Here is a 20,978-nt window from a genome sequence, read left to right as displayed (position 1 = left end):
GGTTCGGATTTAATTAAACCCGAATCAATTAATAATTTATCTTTTTAATTAAGTCAATGGAAGAAGTAATATTAAAAACGGTTTTAATAAAACTAACCGAAACTGATGACCAAAAATTGACTAAAAATAAAAGTTGTTTTTATTTTTTAGCACACTGATCATGAACGAAAAAAAAGACAAAAAACGCTTGTTTGGTATTTTTTAAGAGAAATTGTATCACTTCTACAAAAACAATAAAGCCAGAATCTTGAAATAGAAAATTAGAAAAAGTTCAGACTGTATCCTAAGTAATTTATAAGATAAATAAACAAATTAAATATTAAATTAGTTTGGTTAACTAAATTTTAAAAACAGTTAACCTTACGTAAATTAAATCTTTTTAATTAAATCAAACTGATCCAACCGAAAAAATTAACCAAAATTCTTAGTAACTTTAACAGGTTAATTAACTAGTTACTTTGCAGGTCATTGGAATTTTGAATTGATCAAAGAAGCAAGATATTCAAAGGTGGAAAAGTTCAATGACAGGGACATGTTGCCAAATTTTAGTTTGAACAAGTGAATTAGATTGGTCCATGTCGCTATAAGAAAAAGGCTTATCCCCTTAAAAACCCCTCACCTTTTACTCCCAATTCGTTTGCACCCTCACGTTGCAAAACCACCAAATATACCCAAATTACGACCTTTCACTTTCAATTGCACCCTCAAGCATTAAATTGATCTCTTTTCACTTGAAAAAATAGGTTTATTTTTGTTTTAAATAAAATATTAAGTCCTATTTTAAAATATATGCTAAAATTTAAAGTATTGATTTGAACATTTTTTAAGTGAAAAGAGATCAATTTAATGCTTGAGGGTGCAATTGAAAGTGAAAGGTCGTAATTTGGGTATATTTGGTGGTTTTACAACGTGAGGGTGCAAATGAATTGGGGGTAAAAGGTGGGGGATTTTAAGGGGATAACCCTAAGAAAAAAGCTGAGTTCAATTTGTACACGTAATCCCTACATGCTACTTTTTTTTTTTACCGAAGGCTAAAATTTTCATTAATAATAACGAAAATTACATGAACAGTTTCTCAACATACTGAGTCAATTATTCTAGAAAAGATGATGAGAACTGTAAAAATCCCTATATGCTACTTAGTAGTAGTGAATTAGCTTGGTCTATCTCAGTTAAAAAAAAAGTTTGCTTGGTCCACGTCATTATAAGAAAATCTACTAGGTATTAAAATGATCATATTGAAATATAAATTTAGTTCTACATGAACTCTGCTGCTAGGTATGCTCTTAACACTATTGAGATACACGTACTAAGACTATTAGTACGTTTTACTCAAACACTTCATAGACAAACAATGGTTTAAACATCTGAGCGCTCGTCAGACAACCAATATCTTATTTGTCTTCTCATTCTTGTTTTGCATGTTAAACTCATCAAAAAGGCAGACTCCATCGATTGACACTGTTTATGGAAAAAATTTAAAACTTCGAGTCAAAAAAACTTTATGCAAACAAAAAAAGTTTCATTAAAAGATGATCTCTGACAATATTGATTAAAAAAATAAGCAACCAATGAATCTAACTAACAAGGAATCAGCAGTACGAGCAGATTTGAACCCGCCAATCTCACTGCCCATTGTTGCAGGAACCTCAACAATCACCAAAAATGTGCCAGGAAACAATAGACCATGCAGCCCTCCGACATTTTGTTAATTAGTTTGTGTGAAAAAAACCGAGATATTTAAATTCAATTTTAAAATACTTTATTTATATTTTTATTAACAGATTTTTGTATGCAAAAAAGAATAGAATTGTCCTTTTATATTCTCTCCAACACTAAGTTTTTTTTCTGCTTCAAATGTTCGAAATTGAGAAATATAACTAAAACAAATCAATTACTATGATAAATGAACATTAAATTAGCTTAATCTTGAGGAGAGTTAATTAACTTGTCGATATTTCTAGTATTTCTTTGTCAAATGGCTATCACATTTATGTCTAGTATCATCCAAAGACTTAAATAGCACACTTAAATTAGCTAGAATTAATTCCTTTTGTAGGTCTCAAACAAACAAATTTAGTTTCCCTAACAATAGGCTTAATCTTTTCTCTAATCACAAGTACACTTAACAACACAACTCTATACACAATCACCATACCAAACAATATAGCAAGATCAACCCACTTTGAATAACCCATTTCAACTTGCCATATATTCTTCAAAATTTCTTCTCCATTTATAAAATCAGGTCCTCCAAAATTACCACTTGGAAAAATTAGTCCTTCAAACTCATTCTTATACAATCCTTGATATGCATACTTGTGAAAGGCAATGTAATAAAGAGGGTATTTCCAAAAGATTGAAGGAAGATCATTAGGTAACCGAAAAAACCCGCCGCTAAGCATCATTAGGCCTTGAATTCCGGCTCCGGTTATTAGACCCATAAGGAAATTCGGAACGATGCTCGCAACGATTAGCATTAAGGTCTCGACGAGCATCATACAAGCGAAGAGTGTTAATGTGAAGTAAATAAAATGTGAAGTTTGTTGTTGGAGACCAACTAGATAGTAAGTAATTGCTCCTGGTATGATTGATATTAGAAGTAAATATGGTGTTGAGGAAAATGTGTTGCTAATAACAAAAGCTGATGGTTGGTAATGTCCATTCAATCTTTCTCTTTGAAACACCTGCATGATTGGAAAAAAAATATAGCATTGTGATCTTTTTTTCTTTTTTGTAAAGAGCATTAACAAGGATGAGAATTAAAATTTTAAAAATATATAACTAAACCGGTCGAATTCGTCGGTTAATTCATTTAGTTTTTAAATTTTAGTGCAGTGTGGGAATTAATTTGTAGTAGATTTTGCAACTAACCTTCATGTCCTCCACAAATGATGGGAAACCTCCTATTGCCATAAGTGTCAACAAAGAAGCTATGAACATAAGCAGTGAGCCTCTTGCCTAATCAAATTAAGCACAAAGAAAATAATCTGTTAACAATTTTGTTAGTGAAAAAAAAATTATAAATTTGTATATTTGCAAGCTTTCCTTAACAAAAATTCATATGATCCCTCCAACTTGGTACAAAATATTAAAAATGTTTAAGTTCGTATTTTATGATAAACAAAAACCATAATTTTTAATTTTTAATCAATGTACACCATAATCTTTGTCTTGATGACCAAAGGTGTAAACTAACCTAGTATTGACAAATTCTGGATTGTTTTATCATAAAACACAAACTTAGACATTCATGATATATTTTTGCAAAGTTGGAGGGGCTAAACTGCCCTTTTGTTTTGGAAATTTGATACTTACTTGTATTGAACTGTAACCAGAGCCAATATTGAAGAAAACAGACCCTAATCCTACGCCCAACATGACATAAATAGCCAATCGAAGCCAGTAATAGCCTACATCACGATACATGTTTACGAACGATCTTCTTGTTAAAACTATGCATTGGGTCACCAACTTAGCTTGGCACCCTTTCTTCAATTCTGCTCTCTCCTACAACAACACATATTTAATATCATGAATATATAGTCTGATAAAGACAAAATGAGCCCGAACACACAAGTTTTAAGTCTAAGTGACCCAAAAAAATTAAATGGACTTATTTGATTACGAAAAATTAATTTGAGGGCATGTTGACCCTTTATTTTAAATTTATTTTGTCCTTTAACTTGAAATAAAAGATCTAACAAGACCAAAAATTGTGGCTTTAGCAAATAAAAAAAAACCACCTTCAGAGTAGGTATTTTTAACAAAAACACTTTCAAAATAAACGTTTTGTCTCGTTTTATTGCCCAATAGTATTCTACCATCTGGGGTAAAATAAGCTAAATTAAGTTGTGAGTGTTTTTGTTCAAAATCATAAATTTATCCTTAATTGATATTTTATGTCAAATTAATGGGGTAAAATAAATCTTTGTTGTAATTAGTTAAAAATAAAATTATTGATCAAATAGTCAATTTTTTTAATATATTTATCAATTTTATCATAAGTGTAGATATAATAATCCAGTTAATTTATGGGTTAATTCCTAAAAAAATTACGAACTTTACACGAAATTTCATTTTAATCGTGACCTTTAAAAGTTGTCATTTAAAGGCACAAACTTTCATTTTATTTCAAATTTATCACTAAAGTAAAATTCGGTGTATTTTATCTGACTAAAAATTCCTAATCCTAGATACTCTAACCGAAAGATAATAAGATTTGATGTTGATTAATAACTTGGGTCTTTCATTAATGGTTTAGTGAAGAATTTATTTAATAAAAATACACTGAAATGATAAATTTGAAACAATATAAAAGTTCGTGCCTTTAAATGGCAACTTTTTTAGGTCATAATGAAAATGAAACACCGTGTAAAGTTCGTGATTTTTTTAGGAATTAACCCTTAATTTATTTACCTCTCTGCATATTTCTGAAACTCTGTTACCGATTGTCTTGCAAGTAAGAGATGATTTATAAGATGTTACTAGCATGTTGATCACTTCCTCTCTATTTTGCTTTGCACCAAAACTTCGTTCCATGTCCTAAACATATTATAAATATAACAAAATGAAGAGCATATACAATCTGCTAAACAAGTAGTCGAGCAATCAAATTGATACCTCATCAAAATCTGTATTAATCATTCTTAAATAATGATCGCATACATTTTGTTGATTCGGGCTCGGGAAGCCATTCGTTTCGAAGAACTGCAATCACAAATATCATTAGAAAGGAAGGTTCGTATAGTTGAGAGTTCTAATCAAGGCGAGTCGAAAGACTATTAAATTCAAATTTGATTTGACTCTAAAATTTAAAATTCAAACATCGACTTAAATTAGATTGAATTTTATTTTAAGAATTTAATAGCTTGAGATTGATAAAATAATACACAATTAACTTTAACTAGATTGAATTTTATTTTAAGAATTTAATAGCTTGAGATTGATAAAATAATACACAATTAACTTTAACTCGGTAGGATTAAATAATAAATGATAGTGTAATAAGATAAAAGAATTATTTTAAATATACAAAAAGAATAAACTAATCGGAACTTAATTAGTCACACGAGCCTATTGCATTAGATATGGACTGGTTATAATTGAACAACTCGAACTCAAACTCAACTTCATTACATCAAATGAATTTGAGTTAAACTCGAACAGCTGACAAGTTGACTCAACTCAATTATAATTAAAAATCCTACCAGATAAAATAACAATTAATGTTGATTTTTATTTAAAAAACAAACTATGGGTACTATTTGGATTTGTATTCGCTTCAAATCTAATTGAACCAAATCAAATTGAACTTATATGATTGATTTAAAAAAAATGAACTAATCGATTGCTTTTTTGAATCGGTTAGGTTTGGACTAAAATTTAACTACATTTTGTTTATATCCAAAAACCTAACCAAATCGAAAAATAAACCATATCATGCTATCAAACTGAAACAGACCGAATTTATCAATCGAATTTTCGGTTAGTATTTTACCTTATTTGCACCATCACAAGGCCCGAAATATATGGTTCGTCCGCAAGACAGAAGGCACAAATTATCAAAGAGCCGAAAAACATCATCGCTAGGTTGATGAATGGACACAACAGTAGTCATACGATGTTCTCTAGCAAGATCCGCCATTTTTTTCATGACATAATATGAAGCTGCACTATCAAGTCCACTGGTCGGCTCATCAAGAAAAATCAGCTTCGGCCTGGTTAAAATTTCTGTACAAATGGTGACTCGTCTCTTTTGTCCGCCGCTGAGGCTTTTCATACCGAATCCTCCGATTCTTACGTCCATTGAGTCTTGTAATCCCATCTCTTTTATCGTCGTTTCGGCTCTGTTTTTTTTGTCTGATGATGACATTGTGTTCGGGAGTTGGAGTTGAGCTGAGTAGTAGACTGCTTCTCGTACAGTTAGTGTCCATGTTATTACATCTTCTTGACCTACATAAGCCTGTGTATAGTAAAAGGAAAAAATATCAAATATTCCCCTGACGTTTGAGTTAAGGATCACTTATATTCTTATCGTTCGAAAAAATGCTTAAAAGCTACTAACGTATTTTTTGGAATAGGGTCATATAATGTCCCTAACGATGTTCAGTGTGAGGGACTAAAAAAAATCATTAAAAACGTTAGTAATCTGTTTGCACCTTTACACACTAAGAGCCAAGAGGGATAGGTGATACTTTTATCGAACGTTAAGGGTATATATAAACGTTATCCGATAGTAAATCAAAATATGTTAACATCAGTGTTTTAAGAACCGAACCGGACGTACCAATCAGTTTATCCAGTGTTACTTAAAATTAGAGTTCAATTTGTTTGCTTCTTTCTTAAAAATTGAAATATGGTTACTGAAAAATAATAAGAATAAGAACTATTAAACATCATTACAATTTATTTATTTGAGACACAAGTTCGGAGATGTAATTGACTGAAAAAGAATAAAAATAATTATTTGACCCCTTGATATAAATTCAAGGGCACAGTTGACCCTTTTTTTTCATTAGCTTAAATTAGCTTGTTTTGTATACATACCGATGTCCCATATGCCAAAGGTTGTTTACGACCGTTGATTAGAACTTGCCCAGTCTGTTTAGCACTTGAATCTAATCTCCCTGCATCAAATTAATTTATATTCTCAGTCATAATACCTCAACATCGATTAACAATTTAGATTTATATCAATGCTTAAAAAAATATAACATTAACAAAAATGACCAATTCATTTACCCTTCTTTTGATTTCATTTTTATTCAAAATGTTAAACTTTTACCGCTTTTTCGATTATACATTTTTTTTATTTTCATCAATTACAGCCTAATTTCGATAATACATTTTAATTGTAGCCACCTAAAACTCATTTTAAATGCATATATATAAACATTTAAAATGTCAAATGTATTTGCATTTTAATTATCTTTTAATTTTATCAATTATAAGATAATTTTGATAAGTTTATTTATGAAACATGTTAGGTCACGTTAGAATTAAAAAATTATTTTCGTTAAAAATTAAATCATAATTAACAAAATTAAAAAAGGTTAAAAAAGTTTAAACTTTTTGATGAATAAACCTAAAAGTTACAAGGAATATATCTTTGAGGACATGAAAAAGTGTGGGCATTTTAGCAATAGGTCTCGTGAACTCTACACCAGGCTCACGGGTTTCTTTTGAACCTCCCTTGGTAATATACACGTTGAGCAACAAATTAAAAGTCTGTTTTTTTATTTGTTCGCATCTTCGTTAAAAATTTAAATATAAATAAAATATATGTATATCAATCTCAGAAAAAGAATATAAAATATGAAGTTATGTGTGACTATCACATATGCAACTGCTTAAAATAAAGCTCACGGCTAAAAATTTCAATTTTGTGCCTCTATATGCATGCGCCAGTGAGTCAAAGACTCAAAGGCATGTTAGCTTTAATTTCAATTTTATTGTATTTGATATAAATTTGGCCAAAACACTAAAAAATGTTCAATTTTTTTCATTTATGTCCCAATTCTATAAAATGCTAATTTAAAATTCTAAACACAATTTGGATAAGCAAATTTTAATTATAGTAAACTAAATATATTCATATAAAAAAGTCAAACTTTTATTATTATTTTCATTTTTGACTAAATTTAATTTATTTTTTCAATTGAGATACTTATTAAAATTAGGCAACAATTGAAAAAAAATAAAAAAATTGTTCATAAACAAAAAAATAAAAATAAAAATAAAAATAAATCTTTATTAAAAAAAGTTAGCTACAATTTTTATGTACTTATCGAAATTAGATTAAAATTGACATTTTAAAAAGGTTGGACTATAAATTAAAAGAATAAAAAAGATTCAATATGTTTTAGTGATTAGGCCTATAATAAGTTTAGAAAAATCTTTTAATACACTGTGTTATTATAGATTATTGCATAAGTAAATTTTAGTATTTAATGTAGTAATAGTTTATGAGAATAGTTTATGAATATTTTTGTTTGAATTAAAAAAAAGTCTATAAACTTCATCTTAATATAATCAGTCGATCAATTCAAGTTTCCTATTTGAACTAACTGATAGCCATTTTTAGGAAGCTAAATCATAGCACCATTAAATGCTTGATTGTTCTAAAACAGCTATTTTGACCCATTGAAATCTTAATTTGCAAGCAAAAAATTATGTTACAAATATTAGTTTTGGGTAATTGATAATGGGATCACTATACTTTCTAAAAATTGCAAATGGTGCCTGAACTTTAAAATGTTAATATTAGCTAAGCTAGTTGGTTATGTTAAGATATATAGAAGGATTTTTGGTTGATTATGTGTATATATTACTTTAAGGTATTATTTATCATAAATAATCAAAAATTAATTACCACATATACATAATTTGAAAAAAAATCACTTAATTTTTTTTCAGAATCACAAATTTGATAGTGCAGTAACTAAAATGTTATGTTTTGAAGTTCAAATACTATTTTGCAAAACCTAACCTCCAAAATCAATTGTCCAATTAATGTTTGATATTTAACATAATATATGTATGTACAATTTTGTTTTTTGTTTTTTTGAGAATATGTATGTACAAGTTAGACAAGTTCATGCCATACACAATATAAACCCTAAACACCATATTAAGACGCCACCACCCGACACTAATTAAGAGAAAAACATAATTACGACAAGATCCATAAACATGATTATTTCATGCTTAATGCATTTTTACCATTTAAAAATAAAAAAAATGTGCAAATTCTTCAAATAAATATAAAAAAAAATTCATCAAAAAAATCACAAAATATTTTCATTTTCTGGGAGAGTTTTACTCAAAGGGATTTTTTCATAAAATGAATTTGCTACTTTTTGTTTTATGAAATTTGTTTTTGATCCATGAGTAAACAATTTTCTTGTATCTAAATATATGAAAATGACTGTTGAAATTTGAATTAAATTATTCTATACTTTATAAAATAAAATTATTAATCAGAACACTTTTTTTGAACTAAACTAAATTCATAATATAACAATGCGCATATATGTTTTAAAAATTAAATATAATATGGGTATGAAGTCACACAATAATGCATAATAATTTAAAAATTCAAATATTTGCATTTTTATTATTATAGTCTCAATTAAAATTATTTATTTTAATTATAATAACGTCCATTTAATTAAATCAATTAAATTTAATATGGCTCACATGGTGGTTATTGAATAGTTATAATTTTGTATTTAAAAATTTAATAACTGCTTTGCGAGTAAAATCATGTTTACTGGATTCAATTAGAAAAAAATTAGTTACAACTGAAATAAAATTCTTCAAGTCATGCTATAATTAATAGAATTAAATAATTTAAATAAACTCAATAAAAACGGTTAATTCTTACATTTTTTTTAAGTCACTACTCACTAGGCCTTATGTTATGTAAGAGTTTTCTATTCTATGAAAAGAAATGCTGAAATTTGTATTGGAGATTCAACTTAGATATGTCCGTATAGTGTGATTAGAACAAAACTTATGAATCATATGCTAGGTAGCATGGACACGGACACCAAAACGGAAAAACTGGACATTTGGACACGGCGAAACCGTATAATTTTAAAACTTCTTAAGTTTCGTGTCCGAAACGTTTCCGAAACGGAATATAGTTTAACTTTAATCAATGTCAGCTTTGAGATCTCAAAGTTGAAAGAAAAAAAGTGATGAGATATAGAAATAATGTTACCGGCCAAAGCGTCGAGAAGAGTAGTTTTGCCGGAACCGGAAGGACCCATGATTGCCAAGATTTCTCCAGGCTGAGCATAGCCGGTAATATCTTCAAGAATCCGCCGGCGACCATGTTCTCTGCTTGAAACTGTAACGCCGACCTCCTCCCATGTCAAGAACACATCATTTGTTCTATCAATATCGCCTTTTTCGAGGTCTACTACTGATGATTCGGAATCTGTGAGCACCTCATTGTTGTTGTTGTTTGATGAACATTCATTGGGTTGATGAGCCATGCAAATTTATGTTTATGTGATGAGAGAGGGAGAGGGAAAGAGAAAGATTACATAAAATTCTAAGAGGATTGGATAATATATATTGAGAGAGATAGATGATCAAAGTGTGCAGGTGTGAATGTATTTAATTCAAATCAAACCGGACCAAAAAAAATCAAGTCGGACCAAACTGAATTCGATTTTTTTAGGTCGAATTAGTTAGATTGCAAAGATATTAAAATTTTATGAACCGAGATACTAAAAAATAAAATAAAAAATCAAACTGAACCGAATTGTACTAGTCGGTACAATTGATTTAGTTATTTTAGTTTGGTTTACACTAAAATTTAACTGAAATTTTTGTATGTCGAAATTAAATTGAAAAATTGAATTTTTTTTAGTAGTGTCAAACTAAATTAACAAAACTAAATTTGTCAGTTTGATTTGGTTATTCGATTTGATTTTCGTGTATCCTCATGGGTAAATATTAGTGAGATGAGAGTTATTTTAGTGTATGATTTATACGAGATAGAATACTTCAATCGATAGATTTGAAGGGTAATATTAACCAAATTTACAAACTATAAATGTATTCTCAATTGAATCACGAACTTTAAAAGGTGTTAGATATATATGTGAAGCTGCATTTTTTCTCAATTCGATATTCACTGGTGCAATTTTGCTGAGGTGGAAGTCATTTTTGGCAGCCACTTCAACAAATTATGACCTTATCGAATTGGGAAAAATACAACTTCATGTATACGATTGACACATTTCAAAATTCGTGATAAAATTTTAAAAATAAGTATATTTTATGAATCTATTTAACATTATTCCTAAAGATAACTTATATAATCATGAATTTTGTACTTATATTTTTCTCTTTCATCCATTTAACCAATTAAATTAAAGTAAATCCCATTTTTTAAAATAATAGATTTAAATGATTCAAATAAAGAATATGAAAATCAAACTTATTTAGTTCGAGAGAATAAATTTAATTAATTTGACCTTAATAAATGAATTTGGACTTAATGGATCATGTCATACAAGTTTAGGGGTCAAAATAGCAAGTACCACAAACATCCATTGTAGTCTGTAGAATTGTGTGAAGACAAGTTAGAGTTCCCATATTAAAAGGGCAATGCAATAGAGATGCATAACTAGAAGATTTTTAATCTAATCTCAATTACAAGTCAATGACAACTTACCATTCTTATAAAAATTGATAAAAATTGAGAGAGCAGCAAAATCACTTAAAGGTTGACCATCCTTCATTATATCAAATAAATCTGATTAATGTTTCTCATTTCACCGTAATCATTATTAATGCTATTTTGGGTGTAAAGGAAGTCAATGATTTTTATGGAATTTAACTTGAAGTTTATTGTTTATGTTGGATTTTCCTTAAAGTTTATTTAAAATTATCAATTATATAAAAAAGTATTAGTTCTAAAAAAACCCAAAGTTTTCTATAAAATGGATCAAAATTTGCCAAGTTTTTGCATGAACATAAAAAAAATTCTTATTAATCTTAAAAATCTCTCTTTTCAATACAATCCACATATAACTATATAGTAGCATTTTTAACAAAATAAAATGTTTAACTAAAGTAAAAAAATCTAGATAAACAGTCATGCTATTAAACACACTAGGTTCAAATTATAGAGTTCATACCATTGATTTAAGTTTCGAACCAGATTGTTCAACTGGTTCGATCACAAATAGAGGTCCATTTGATTTGATTTTTTTTTTAAAAAACCAAATCCAATTCAACATTTTGAACCAAAATAAAAACGGTAAATCATCGACCGGTTAAACCATAAAAATTATTCGTATTTTTATAAATTTTATTATAATTCATTTATTTTCTTTTTAAAAACTAGTATAAAACCTTACACTTAAGGTCTAACTATATTTTGTATAGTCTAAAAAGAGTCTTGTGTATATTATACATAAATAAACTTATACATATATATTATAAAATTATGAATATACTTATTGGTTTTCAAAATTTTAACTATATACTAGTTGAATCACTAATTATTTGCCACACTCGTTTGGTTTTAAAATGAACAAAACGATCCCTTAACTTGTGACTCAAGTTAAATAATTCATTTTTAACTATTTTGATCAATTAAAAATAATATTTTTTTTTATTTTTAAAATTGACCTAAAAATAAATATTAGTGTCTTTAAACGATCAAATGTCTGAAAGTAAGTTATCTGATTCCGAATCACAAGTTCATAAACCGAATTGTCCTTTTACTCATTTTCAAGACAACCTTGCTTACATGAGCTTTAAATCCAAATGCATTCAAATGGGCTAGGCAATTAATCCGAGTCCATTAAAACTTAAAGCCCAATGTATATATCTAGCTAGAAATGAAAAGGCCCATAGACATGCTGGCTCCAAATATTGATCTTATGATTACATGGCAACTTCTAATTGGTGATAGAATCACCCATTACCCATAAACTGTTTCAGTTACTGTTTGTTCTCCACATTTCTTATCTCTTCCAGTCTTACACACAAAAACATGAGCAACAACTTCACTCACAGGTACTTAATTTTATCTCTACTTTACCAGTTTCATTAAATATGATGTTTTTGTTTATATTATAGCAATTGGCAAGAAATTAACCTTAGAATTGAATGCAACTTAATTATGTAACTTTTTTTTTTTGCAGACAGTCTTGCAATATAAAATGGCAGTAGCATTTTGTAAACTGAATGTGCAGTTTGGTAACATACTCCATCAATCTTTCATCAAGAACAATCATGCAATAAGGTACGATGACCTATCTTTATATCTATTAACTTTTAGAATTCGTTTTGTTTTATGAAATGCTATATTTATATTCGGGACGGAATCAGGACTTCAACTTAGGAGAGTTAAAATTTTCGCGGTTATTTAGAAAAATCTAACGACAGTAAAAAAAAGTATAGATGTAGTAATTTGCACTTGTAGGGGCAGTTTTAACCCATAGTTTTTAAGATACATGTTATTATAAAAAAAAGAAAAATTCGGGGAGGAGGGTCGGTTGACCGCCTGACCCCCAGGTTCTGCCCCTGTTTATATTTCTTATTACAATATTTTCACTTTGGTCAGGAAATTTTTAGAGCACGCTTTTAAATCTGTTATTTTAATGTGTACATTGCCATATTAATGTTTCTGCAATTTCTTACATTTTTTTTCATTTATTAGGTCTTATTATCCAGCTGAAGTTCTATTTGAAACTGCTTGTAAAAGATCATTACAGTTCTGTTATGCTTCAGAAACAAATAAACAAAGGCAGAAGAGTTTGTGTAAGAGTACTAGTAGTTCCAGTCATGAAATTTGTGAAGAAGATCAGGAGAAAATTATTGGTAAAGATACATTAATATGGAGAGCAATCAAATTGCCAATTTACTCTGTTGCTTTGGTTCCTCTTACAGTAAGTGCATGCTTCTTACTTATTCTTGATTTTTATGATTAGGCATCATAAATGTTGATGTTTTTTTATTACAATTGGGAGGGGTAATGAACCTGAGACTCTCGGGTCGAATTATAATCGATGTACTATTTAGATCATGAATATGGTGATTTTTAAAATGTTAAATATTTTTGCGGTTATAGAACCATGCACATTTTATGAAACGGTTACTGATGTTTCATTTGTTGTATTTTAATAACCAAACTTTCATTTTCACAAGACCGGTACTAACATTTTGCCAAGTATATTGTCGGCCACCTGGACAATTATTGGCCGGAATTGATTGGATAACCATCCGTTATTTGGAAATGGAAGTTCGGTTATCAAAATTTAACAAATATGACGTTTAATTTTTTTATAAAAAGTGTTTACTTTAGTAAGAGCAAAATATTTTAACCCAATTATAAGATGTTGATGTTAATCTTCACTTAATTTTGGCTGTTTTTATTTCTCCGAAAAATAGGTTGGTGGCGCTGCTGCTTATTTGCAGACGGGGGTGTTTTTGGTTAAGCGATATTTTGTGCTATTGGGTTCTTCAGTTCTCATCATAACTTGGCTCAACTTAAGGCGAGTGAGTAGTGATTCCTCGATATGTTACACGGAAACTTGTTGAGTCATTCTTTTCGTGTCTGTTTTAGAGAAATGCTTCTGAAATTCTGGAACTTTATTTATGGCATATTCTTGTAAAAGATATAGTTTCATTAGTTTTCTTTTTCAGCAATTTCGTTTCAACATTTTCCATTTTTCGTACAGCATATAGCTAGTAGCTTATGTGGAACAACAGAAATAGTTTATTGCTGATAAACTATCATCATATTGTTAAAACTTTATCCTTTTAGATGATGAATTTTTTTATGTATGGTCAATCGACAGCAACGATGTTTATGATTTCGATACAGGAGCTGATAAGAGCAAGAAAGAATCTGTTGTGAACTTACTTGGCAGGTAATCAACTGTCTTCTCATTACAACTATGCCTTCCATTTTACATTTGTAAGCATTATGTTTTGCAGAATGCAGTTTAAATGTGGCTAATTTTGCTCTACTGTCGATCTGGAAAGCCGTTCAGGAACCTTTGTTGCTGCTTGCTTATGTCTTATCCTTGGCTTCACTGGTCTGATTTGGACATCTTTAGGAGCAGGCAGTATAAAAGCAATATTGTTGCTGGCTTCTGCAATTACTTGTGGCTATATATACCAGGTAAATGAGAGTTTTCCGTCGAATTCTTTGTTTTGCAATTCACTTTTGTTTCCAGAAATGCTTTTAGAACTCCAAAAATTTATATTTACAACATATTCTTATATAAATATCATTTAACCATATTCCGTTTTAGCGTCAACCATTTCAATGTTTTTGTTTCAATGACTAAAATGTTGAAATGAAGAAACTCCAAAGAGAGAAATGAGCAAACGACATATTTTATATGAATACGTTATAAATATAGACATTCGGAGCTTCAAAATTGTTAATGAAATGCCGGAATGCAGGATTCAAGAAGTTTTCATTCAACATATTGCATCCTCTGATGCATTATAGTCAAGACTTACAATGCCATCTGATATTTTGTTGCTTATTGCTGTGTTTCTACAGTGCCCACCATTTCGGTTAAGCTACCAAGGATTGGGTGAACCCTTATGCTTTTCTGCATTCGGACCGTTCGCTACGACTGCTTTTTACTTACTATTGGGTAGTACAAGGTAGTATTTTAACAATGCGCCTTTCATTGCGTATGAACATTTCAGCAACCTCATACTAATATCAGATTCTGTATGTTTTTGGCAGTGAGATGACTAATCTTCCATTAACTAGCACAATTCTTTCTGTTTCAATCCTTATTGGCCTCACAACATCTTTAATCCTCTTCTGCAGTCATTTTCATCAAGTAGGTCTTGAATTTCACCCTGCGGTTCATCATTTTTTGCTTCTTCGTGCTAATTACAGATCGAACTTTGCCCTCATTTGTATTAATCAGATAGAAGGAGATCGAGCTGTCGATAAGATGTCCCCGTTGGTTAGACTTGGGACTGCAAGAGGTTGTTATGTAGTGAAAGTAGCAATTGTGACACTTTACTCTCTTTTGCTCGCTTTTGGTTTGAGCAGAGTTCTTCCTTTTCCTTGCATCGTAAGTTAACTGAACGGCCGGATAATCCTTTTGCTTTCATTTGTTAATTAATTGATCAAATCATATTTTGTTGCAGATTCTCTGCGCCCTTACGATACCTATAGGGAAACTGGTAGTTAGCTTCGTCGAAGAAAACCATGAGGTGAGTGGCGGAGTCAGAATTCTTACTTAGGGAAGCAAATTTTTTTACTCCCTGGCCTAAAAATATATGAAAAAAATGACCGTAAGACATTGGTAAATAAAGCGAAAAAATATTAAGCGGCTGGCCTTTCGAGGTGGGCGGTTTAGGCAACTAGACTACTCTTAGGAGGCCTCTTGTCAGCGGAGGGGGGCCGCCCACTCTAGCACCCCTCGCTCCGCCTCTTGACGGACATTTAGTTTCGGTTTTGTTGAAACTATTATATAGCATTGGTTATTAAGAATTAATCAAATTGCAGGATAAAGAGAAGATTTTCAAGGCAAAGTACTATTGTGTGAGGTTACATGCTTTATTTGGGGCAACATTAGCAGCAGGACTCATAGCAGCTAGAATTCTTACTGGAACCCAAGTTTCTGGTCTGATGTTTTCTTGAAAATTATATTTTTGAAGGATGGAAAGGATCACAATTAGGAATAATCTCATCTTGTTAAACTACATGTATTATTTCACTACTGTTATTGTTGTCCTAGTAAAAGGGCAATGATTTATTGATGAATTAGAAAAAAACTTCTCATGACTCCATTTAGAAGGATTATTATATTTTGCATATATTTAAAAACATCTAAATTTGTATTTTATTTTTTTGAATTATATCGAAATTATCAATAATTTATTTGGAAAAGAAAATAACAAGAAAAAAGTTAATTTAAAAAATTACTAAAAATTAAAATAAAACATTTTAAATGAGACTATCTAAATAAAATATACCTTGTCAAATTGGACAAAAGAAATCCCATATGTAATATAAAAGATTAAATGCAAATTAAATATGAATTATAATTAAAAAAATTAAATTTTGATAAAATCACATAAGATTATTTATATTTTTGCAATCCGAAATACCGAATATTTTTCAATTAAAGCTGATGTGTACATTTAAAAGTACACGATCAGCCAAAATTAAACTATATTCGAAAACGATTTAATAACTCAGTTTTGATTTTTTAAACTATAAGGCTCTTCTATTAGTTCCGTTAATAATTTGATATTTACTTTCAAACGATTTAGTACTTTAGTTTCAATTGTGTAAACGATTTGATACCTCACATTTAATTATTTTAACGATTTGGTACCTCATTTTCAAACGTTTTGCAAACGATTTGGTGCCTCACGTTTCATTCCGTTAACGATTTGGTACCTATATTTAACAGAAGGGCCTTATAGTTTACAAAATCGAAACCGAAGTACTAAATTGTTTGATTTTCAAACAAGGGGTAATAAACTGTGAATTATGACAAACATGAGGGGCTTTAGAATAATCTGCTCTAATAAAAATTGAGTTATACAAACCCGACCCGAAAAATTTAAATAACCATATGAAGCAGATTGCAATAAAACCCGACCCTGAGACTATAATTACCCAAAAGAATAAAACCCTAACAAATCCTTGCCCACTTAGAACTACGCGCACAGAGCAGATAGTTCTTGCGGCGACTGAAATTACAATCTAAAATCTATCACCATGAAGGTAAAATCAAAAATTTTGTGCTAAGTTTTGTTAAATTTTCAATCTTTACCCGAGTTTTTTTTGTTGAAAAAATAATATTTTTTCTTGTTCTGCAGTTCAACATCGCAAATCCGACCACTGGATGCCAAAAGAAGCTTGAAATTGACGATGATCAGAAACTGTAAGCTCTTTAGTTACTGTCATATCCTTTCTTGGTTATGAAAATAAAATGGTAAATTAACTGAATGTGAAAACTTTTTTTAGGAGGGCATTTTTTGATAAGAGGATATCACAGGAAGTCAGTGGAGATGCGTTGGGTGAGGTAATGAATTTGTTAAATTTTTGTGTTTGTGTTGAAAAGCTCGGTTTGAGGCGTTTTTGGAATGACAAAAGCATGTCGAATATCGTGTGTTTTTGCAAGAGTTTAATTCAAATGGAAGTCCTGGAGTTTAGTGGGTAAAAGTAAGCTTGTAGTTATAGCTATTGATCTTGCGTAAATTTGATAGTTATTTTGTATGTTGTTTGTAGGAGTTCAACGGCTATGTTTTTAAGATCATGGGAGGTTGTGATAAGCAAGGATTTCCCATGAAGCAGGGAGTGCTGACTTCTGGCCGCGTCCGCCTCTTGCTTCATCGAGGTGGGTGGTATTTTATTGTTACTGTTTAGTCTGTGGGTTTTGGGAAGTTGAAAAGAAGTACTATATGATAAGTAGTTGATAATTCATTACCAGTGAAGTGCTTGGGAAAATTTTAAAAAATAAATAAAGGAATTGAGTTCAGTTGAAATCTGTTCAGGCAATTCTCATGTTTAGCATGGTTGTTATAATTCCATTAGTTTAACTTGGACATTGGAGGCATTTGTAAGAGATATCGAAAGAAAACAGATGACTTGGTTTGGCTAGAATTTGTCAAATTCAACCCCTGCACATGATGTTTTTACTAACAATTTTAATGATTTTCTTAATAAGATGTAATGTCTTTTTCTTTCACAAACTTCATTGCAATTTTATAATTTTTTAAAGTTGAAATGCAAAAGTTTTGTGATTTTGTTTTTATTATTAATTGCTTGAACAGGCACTCCATGCTTCCGGGGGTTCGGAAGACGTAATGGGGAGCGCAGAAGAAAGTCTGTGCGTGGATGCATTGTGAGTCAGGACCTTTCTGTTCTGAACTTGGTTATAGTAAAGAAGGGTGACAATGATTTGCCTGGTTTAACTGACACTGAAAAACCAAGGATGAGAGGTCCAAAAAGGGCATCCAAGATCCGGAAGCTCTTTAATCTCTCCAAAGAGGATGATGTCAGAAAGTATGTAAACACATACCGTAGAAACTTCACAACGAAAAATGGTAACATTTCTTTTTCCTTGCCTTTCTTTTCATCTTATATTTGGTTGGATGTGTTGCGACCTCTTTCTCGTTGAAATTGTTCTGCTGGAATCTTAAATTTAACCTACCCTTTCCATTTTGTTATCTTTGTTGAGATTGCATTTACTGATCATTTGACTTAACTAGCTGTGGGCGAATAATCTAGCTTGAAATGCTGGGTTGCTAAAAACATTCACGAGAACTGCTGTGAATAAAAGCTTTCTGTATTGGTTGCTGAATGTTTAGATTTTTGTCTTCAATGCCTATTAGGCTGAAAGAAGTTTTGATGCTGCTGTTATCTCTTGTTTTTCTTGACAGTTAGTGTGTTTTAGTTAATCTTTTAGACGGCAGTCTTTACTCATCATTCAATGTTTAAATGCAGTCTTCTTTAGGGATGGCAATGGGGAGGGGATTCCCCGTTCCCCGTGGGGACCCGACCCTAAAGGGGCGGGGAATCTCCACCAATTACCCCCATGAGTACGGGGATGGGGGAAAATCATTCCCCAACCACGGGAATGGGGAGGGGACGGGGAGTATAGTCCCCACCCCATGGGGATCCCCATCCCCGTCCCCATGAAGACCCGATTTATATTTATGCATATTTATATTATATTAGTATAAGTTTTAGTATGTTATTTATAATTTTAAATAATTTAATTTAATTTTTTTTATTAGTTTCAATTTAGTTATAAATATATAATATTATAAAAGATAATAGTATTTTCTATAATTAGTTTTTTTTAAATATCTTATGAAAATAATGAAATTATTTATAAATTATATTTAATTGTACGGGGAACGGGGATCCCCATGGGGATGGGGAATCCATGGGTATGGGGACGGGGATGATTTAAACCCCATTAATTAAATGGGGACGGGGATGGGGATTCCCCATAGACACAGGGATGGGGATGGCTTCCCCGTCCCCACCCCGCCCCATTGCCATCCCTAGTCTTCTTCATCATTCAGTGTTTAAAGGAAATTCGTATTTATCATTAAATGAACAGCGAAGCTTGTTTAAGTATTAGTGTACTAAAAAGTCTTTCCATGAGCTTTCTTTTATGCTGCAAGGTATGTCCATTGAGATGAAGCTGGAAAGAGCATAACAGCATTGTGATTTATTTTGTTAATCTATATGTTGTCACTGTCAGTATTGGACGAGGCGCCATACATATATGTTGACAGAAAGAAGCTTAGTTGGTTGTAGCTTTTCTTATATCTGGTTGGTTTTGCAGGGAAGAAAGCGAGTAAAGCTCCGAAGATTCAGAGGCTTGTCACTCCATTGACACTTCAGAGGAAGCGAGCCAGAATTGCACAGAAAAAGCAGAGGATTGTGAAGGCAAAATCTGAGGCAGCTGAGTACCAGAAGCTTCTTGCCTCTAGATTGAAGGAACAGAGGGATCGTCGCAGTGAGAGCTTGGCAAAGAAAAGATCCAGGCTCTCTGCTGCTTCCAAGCCATCTGCTGCTGCATAGACCGGAAATTGAGCTTCGGTGTCTCACAAAAGTTTTTGATAGTCCTGGTGATTAGTTCATATGTTCGTGCAATGTTTTAATTTCTTATAATATTTCTGCAACATTTTGAGAGTTTTTTTTTCATATGTTGATGATCAGCTTGACATTCCAGATAGCTTTATGTTTTTGGATATTAATGTGGTTATTTTGTATGGGAAATTCGTATTTATATGTTATGTACTACATACAAGTAGTTCTTTTATATATAATTTTCGCTGGTTCTGGTGCAAGGTAGTATGGACACTTTATTCAATCAGCTTATTATGTTTCGGGCACAACCTAAACTTTTTAATAGGAAACATTAAATTAATACCGTTTTGTTATGTTCATGTCCAAGTGTCTCATTGTGTGTTAGTACTACCTAAGAGTTGAGATGATCTACAAGCTACCTAAGAGTCGAGATGACGACAAGCTTGATATTTTAGTTCATTTGTATGTTATTTATCTAATAAATTATGACTTGCATGCTATTGCTTGCTGTTTAATTTCATTATATGAAAATTAGAGCAAATTATTCTAAAGCTTTCTACACGTTTCATAATTCACAATTTAATATATCTTGTTTGAAACTCTTAATTAATGAGTCCTTCAATTTTAATGACATAAACAGTTAGGGGTTTTTGTCAAATTTTTTTGTACCAAATTGTCAACGAAATTAAAAATAAAATATCAAATTGTTTGAAATAGGCTGCCAAATTGTTAATGGAATTGAAATTGAAGTACCAAATTGTTAAAGGAATTAAAAGTGAAGTATTAAATCATTTGAAAATGAATGTGATATCATTGACGAAATTAACAGTAGCTTCTAATTGTTAATAGAATTGAAAGTGAAAAGCTATTAAATAGGATTTTTAAATAAGAGGGATTAAATTGT

General features: G+C 30.6%; 3 protein-coding genes across 3 annotated transcripts; 2 read left to right on the top strand and 1 right to left on the bottom strand.

The window, feature by feature from the left end:
- Positions 1-2,003: 2,003 nt before the first annotated feature.
- On the bottom strand, positions 2,004-10,074 carry LOC126661174 (ABC transporter G family member 1-like). The gene is made up of 8 exons (XM_050354987.2): positions 9,728-10,074; positions 6,550-6,629; positions 5,501-5,965; positions 4,624-4,710; positions 4,420-4,545; positions 3,319-3,510; positions 2,875-2,961; positions 2,004-2,687 (listed from the first exon to the last, which is right to left on the bottom strand). Exons 1-8 carry the CDS (start codon positions 10,002-10,004, stop codon positions 2,034-2,036), a joined length of 1,968 nt encoding a protein of 655 aa, XP_050210944.1. The 5' UTR covers positions 10,005-10,074; the 3' UTR covers positions 2,004-2,033.
- A 2,359-nt stretch (positions 10,075-12,433) lies between these two features.
- Positions 12,434-16,302, top strand: LOC126661175 (2-carboxy-1,4-naphthoquinone phytyltransferase, chloroplastic). Its single transcript, XM_050354989.2, has 11 exons — positions 12,434-12,546; positions 12,675-12,775; positions 13,193-13,421; positions 13,924-14,027; positions 14,334-14,405; positions 14,521-14,659; positions 15,050-15,156; positions 15,242-15,341; positions 15,432-15,581; positions 15,658-15,723; positions 16,019-16,302. Exons 2-11 carry the CDS (start codon positions 12,693-12,695, stop codon positions 16,151-16,153), a joined length of 1,185 nt encoding a protein of 394 aa, XP_050210946.1. The 5' UTR covers positions 12,434-12,546; positions 12,675-12,692; the 3' UTR covers positions 16,154-16,302.
- An 835-nt stretch (positions 16,303-17,137) lies between these two features.
- Positions 17,138-20,334, top strand: LOC126661179 (40S ribosomal protein S6-like). The gene is made up of 6 exons (XM_050354994.2): positions 17,138-17,248; positions 17,344-17,408; positions 17,492-17,549; positions 17,756-17,864; positions 18,301-18,573; positions 19,827-20,334. Exons 1-6 carry the CDS (start codon positions 17,243-17,245, stop codon positions 20,063-20,065), a joined length of 750 nt encoding a protein of 249 aa, XP_050210951.1. The 5' UTR covers positions 17,138-17,242; the 3' UTR covers positions 20,066-20,334.
- The last annotated feature ends 644 nt before the right edge of the window (positions 20,335-20,978 follow it).

The sequence above is a fragment of the Mercurialis annua genome, linkage group LG8, assembly GCF_937616625.2.
Source record: "Mercurialis annua linkage group LG8, ddMerAnnu1.2, whole genome shotgun sequence".
NCBI classification, from domain to species: Eukaryota; Viridiplantae; Streptophyta; class Magnoliopsida; order Malpighiales; family Euphorbiaceae; genus Mercurialis; species Mercurialis annua.
This window is presented reverse-complemented; position numbering and strand designations above follow the sequence as displayed.